This window comes from Salmo salar, chromosome 01, assembly GCF_965601325.2.
Source record: "Salmo salar chromosome 01, fSalSal1, whole genome shotgun sequence".
NCBI classification, from domain to species: Eukaryota; Metazoa; Chordata; class Actinopteri; order Salmoniformes; family Salmonidae; genus Salmo; species Salmo salar.
In genome coordinates, this window is record NC_138291.1 from 182,522,501 (window position 1) to 182,527,532 (window position 5,032).

Here is a 5,032-nt window from a genome sequence, read left to right on the forward strand (position 1 = left end):
CAGCAAATTTGTGGCTGTTAAAATCTCGGTGTTGAGGCAAAAAGTGGTATATCTGAGTGTTGATTCTAGTGGATTTAACACCAGTGGTATATCTGAGTGTTGATTCTAGTGGATTTAACACCAGTGGTATATCTGAGTGTTGATTCTAGTGGGGTTAAAACCAGTGGTACATCTGAGTGTTGATTCTAGTGGATTTAACACCAGTGGTATATCTGAGTGTTGATTCTAGTGGATTTAACACCAGTGGTATATCTGAGTGTTGATTCTAGTGGGGTTAAAACCAGTGGTACATCTGAGTGTTGATTCTAGTGGATTTAACACCAGTGGTATATCTGAGTGTTGATTCTAGTGGATTTAACACCAGTGGTACATCTGAGTGTTGATTCTAGTGGATTTAACACCAGTGGGATTGAAATTTAAACCACCTGCAGTGAATACATTAAGTTTTGTTGTTGTTACTCGACTGCGTTGAGTTCATTTCCGTGAATTTTTTGGGTGAAAAAAATATGGGATGGTTTCTCAATCAAAATATGGGATGGTTATGGTTATTATATGGTTATAATGATTCTCAATCATGATCATATTATCATACTTCGTTTCAGGTTTCTTTATAGAATCGTTATATATATATTTTTAATCTATGTTTCTGCACATTGATTGATTAATTGATATTACACTACAAAAAGATAAGTAACATAAACGTTTCTAAATTAAAACAATCTGTAAGTGGTTGGACTTACTTCGCCCGTTATTGAGACAGTTGTTCCAGTTTAGATGGTTTATGCGGTTTCATTTATCAATCTTCCCTACCTTGGCAGTCATTCTAACTGCAGCCGCACATATTTAATAAACGTTCCAATTGTTGGCTATCTTGACTCTGGCTGGATTCCAATAGGAAATATATAACACTTTGCAAGCCATCATAATGTGACTTGCTGATGCGGCTTGCAAACCAGGAGTTTCAGACCCCTGTGATAGTGCAGAACTATAGGCTGTCGATGTATTGAGCGAATAGAGTAGAATTTTAGCAATCAGGAAATGAGCAATTTTCACTAGATAACACAGCCACAGAGTCAGAACGACTTTCCCAGTTTGACAAAAGATGCTGCCCTGGCCGGAGAAATCAATAGGCGAATATCACCGCCAATCACAATACTGTCGGGTAAGTAATACTGTCAAACACTATCATTTCACTTTAAACCCCTAGATATATTATGGACATTTTCTGAAATTACAATGGAAAAAAAATGAAGAAAGAAAATCCCGTGTAGCACCTTTTAAATCGGAATTTGCAACACTCTTGGCTTGTTAGTTTAACACAACTTCGATTCACATTTCATTTCCACATTTAACATTGTGTGTGTGTTAAAATTCCAATCGAAAAAAATTGCTGTGCACTGACTTACCCTGGCTAAGATAATGGCTGGTAGGATCGGAACGAACTTGGACAGCATATTATATATCATGTAAAAGTTGGACATAGCTTTCTGCAGGCTGTCCTCGTTGGGGGTTGGATTCAGCGCATCAGTCGCAGTGGCGCATTGCTCTTTTACTACCATCTGTAAGCCGGTGTCGAAAAACGCGCTTGCTATTTGAGCACATAGGACCACTGGCTCGATGCGTTTACGCAGTGTCTCCAGTGGCAACATGATTAGTCCCGACAAAACAACAACAGCCACCAGACTCGGTGTAATTCTCTGACGCCGGCGCCAAACTTCACCAAGGACTGTCACCGGAGTCTGTTGAAATGTGCTCATCACGACCCTGGACCCATTCAGCTCCTACAGTAGTTCCGTGTTTCAAACAGATGGAGTAGGCTACGTACATGATGACAAAAAACACTAGATGGGACTGAGACGACTGTTTAGGGTAGAAAGAGAAACAATCTTCCAAGGTTTAAAATCAGTAACCGCTTGGAATCAAATATGAATTAGTATACAAGACAAAAAAACTAAATTAGGTGCATTTCATACAACGCAGTGCGATAATATGAAAATCTTTTTGGAATACAATCTAACATTTTGTCAAAAGAAGGAAAATCATAGTATACACAATTTGGTTTTTGTCAGTATATAAAAAACAAAGAAACGGTTTCACAATACAGTATGTATAAAAAAATAAAAAATAAAAAAAGTAATTTGACTAGTTTGCTCAGAGACAATATTTATTCTGCACGAGTAACATTTCCACGTTAATGAATACAATCTCTTTGGTTCAATGGTTTTGTCTTTACTTTTCTTTATTTCGATACCAGTACACCAATGTAGGTCTGTATTCAATCTGTATCGCTGAAGAGTTACAGATTGCGCACAAGAAATGTAAAGGTAATTTTTGAGCCGATATGCAGCGTTTATCGTGAACGCAGCCTCTTCAAGGGGTGGGGAGGGACGGGGTGAAGAGTGTGTCCCCTGCGCCACCCTGGGAACATTGCCTTTATAGAGCTGATATAGGCTATGTTTTATCCAGTGGCGATTTTAGCATGTAAATCTTGGTGGGGCAAGCTCCCCCATTTTTTTTTTTTAGATGCTTGCCAGCAAAGCCACTACACAACATTAGTTGCTCTATAACGGTCGGTGGCGGTTCTGGCCTGTATTGCTCCCTGGACGAACAAATCAGCCCCCCCCCCCCCCCCCCCCCCCCAAAAGCACCATTCTGCGCTAACTGTAATTTATATTCAGACATTAGGAACATCACAAATAAATAATCATAACATTTAAAACTATATAAATATATATACAAAAATAAGACTCATAAATATAAAAAAATAAGTAACAAATTGTACTATATAAATACAAAATAAAAAAGAGAATTTAATTATTACACTATTACCCTATTACTAACAAAAAACACACAAATAAATCTAAATTGCACAAATCCTACATCACACAAATAGAATAACACACTTATAAAGAAGAGAACCTGATTATTACACTATTGGTCTTCAAACAAGAAACACACAAACTAAATTACATATCTAATTGCATTACTAATTGCATTAGTACTGTACAAAGTTAAGAGGTGTTCTATTTGATAGATTCCCCCGCTCCCCTTACCTCGGGCTTCCAGTGGGGAGACCTGAGGTCACTGCTCTCCTTACCTCGGGCTTCCAGTGGGGAGACCTGAGGTCACTGCTCTCCTTACCTCGGGCTTCCAGTGGGGAGACCTGAGGTCACTGCTCTCCTTACCTCGGGCTTCCAGTGGGGAGACCTGAGGTCACTGCTCTCCTTACCTCGGGCTTCCAGTGGGGAGACCTGAGGTCACTGCTCTCCTTACCTCGGGCTTCCAGTGGGGAGACCTGAGGTCACTGCTCTCCTTACCTCGGGCTTCCAGTGGGGAGACCTGAGGTCACTGCTCTCCTTACCTCGGGCTTCCAGTGGGGAGACCTGAAGTCACTGCTCTCCTTACCTCGGGCTTCCAGTGGGGAGACCTGAGGTCACTGCTCTCCTTACCTCGGGCTTCCAGTGGGGAGACCTGAAGTCACTGCTCTCCTTACCTCGGGCTTCCAGTGGGGAGACCTGAAGTCACTGCTCTCCTTACCTCGGGCTTCCAGTGGGGAGACCTGAAGTCACTGCTCTCCTTACCTCGGGCTTCCAGTGGGGAGACCTGAGGTCACTGCTCTCCTTACCTCGGGCTTCCAGTGGGGAGACCTGAGGTCAACCTGTCCCTCCCCATCTTGTAGTTCTGAGTGGGAGACCTTCCCAGGCAGTAGCCTGCCTAGCTCACAAACTAGAATCAGGTCTCCCACTCCGACAAGGTTATTTGACCCACACTCCCACATGGTGACATGATATCATTGACGTGACGTGCAAATGAAGCGATACAAGACCGATCGAGCAAAATGTCACCATTCTAATGTATTTATTTTATTATTATTATTTTGTGCGGGCGTTCCGTGCCGCCCCTGGCAAAATGTCAACCAGGGCGACTGCCCATGTCTCCTATACCTAAATCCACCACTGATAACAGTGACAAACGGTGCCCACAAACAGTTAGGGCATAAAGCTGTCCCAACAGCAGAGTCCCAACACCTTACCACTGTTACACCTGGCTTTCAGCGGAGCCTTGTCTGGCAGCAAAACGGTTCATTCAGCCTCATAGCTGATATGGCTGACTTGTTTATTAAACAAATGTGGTTTCTACTGATAGTTGAGATGTACGAACTAATGGCATAAGGGGTCATGGCATCCCGACAGCGTATGGAGACCTTCCATAAGGCTCTGTATTAGCTCCTCGTGTTCTTCAATGGTGGCTCCTTGCAGGGAGACGGCGTTGTGGAGCCGGTCCAAGTCTGCTGGGTCTGTCATGGCCAGTTCGTACTATAACGACACAGGGCGAAACCCAGATTCAGACACAGGAGGCAGATGGTTCGAGTCTCTGATATTTATTCAAATACAAGGGGTAGGAAAATAGGCAGGTTGAGTACAGGCAGAAGTTCCTTAACCAGGTCAGAATCCGAAAGTGACAGGGGGGCAGGCAGGCTGTAACGGTTGTCGTCGGATAAAGCGGACCAAGACGCAGCGGGGAAATGTGCACTCATCTTCTTTTTTATTTAGTTGGCAAAGAAGGAAAAACCAAAATAAACACGTACACAAAAGACACAACGACACAACGACGAATAACAGTCTGGAAAGGCACAAGAGTATACACAGAACAATCTCCCACAAAACACAAACAAAACACATACCTATATATAGGACTCTCAATCAGAGGCAACTAAAAACACCTGCCTCCAATTGAGAGTCCAACACCCAATTACCTAGACATAGAAATACTAAACTAGAGAGAACATAGAAATACAAAAAACATAGAACATAACCCAAAACCCGGAAATAATAAATCAAACACCCTTCTAAACAAACCACCACCCCGAACCACATAAAACAAATACCCCCTGCCACGTCCTGACCAAACTACAATACAAATAATCCCTATTACTGGTCAGGACGTGACGCAGGCTCAAGGTCAGGGCAGGCAGAACAGGTCGGAACCGGGAGGGCTAGAAACAGAGAGTAGCAATAACAGGAGCACGGAA

At 42.8% G+C, this 5,032-nt stretch overlaps 1 protein-coding gene across 1 annotated transcript in view; it reads right to left on the reverse strand.

Annotated features, from left to right (window-relative positions):
• The window catches only part of LOC106572882 (solute carrier family 46 member 2), a 19,128-nt gene extending 17,352 nt beyond the window's left edge, over window positions 1-1,776 (reverse strand). Inside the window, exon 1 of the mRNA XM_014147452.3 lies at window positions 1,407-1,776. Coding sequence (XP_014002927.3) covers window positions 1,407-1,757 — 351 coding nt within the window. The 5' untranslated portion in view covers window positions 1,758-1,776. The remainder of the gene's footprint in view (window positions 1-1,406) is intronic.
• Between the last annotated feature and the right edge of the window lie 3,256 nt (window positions 1,777-5,032).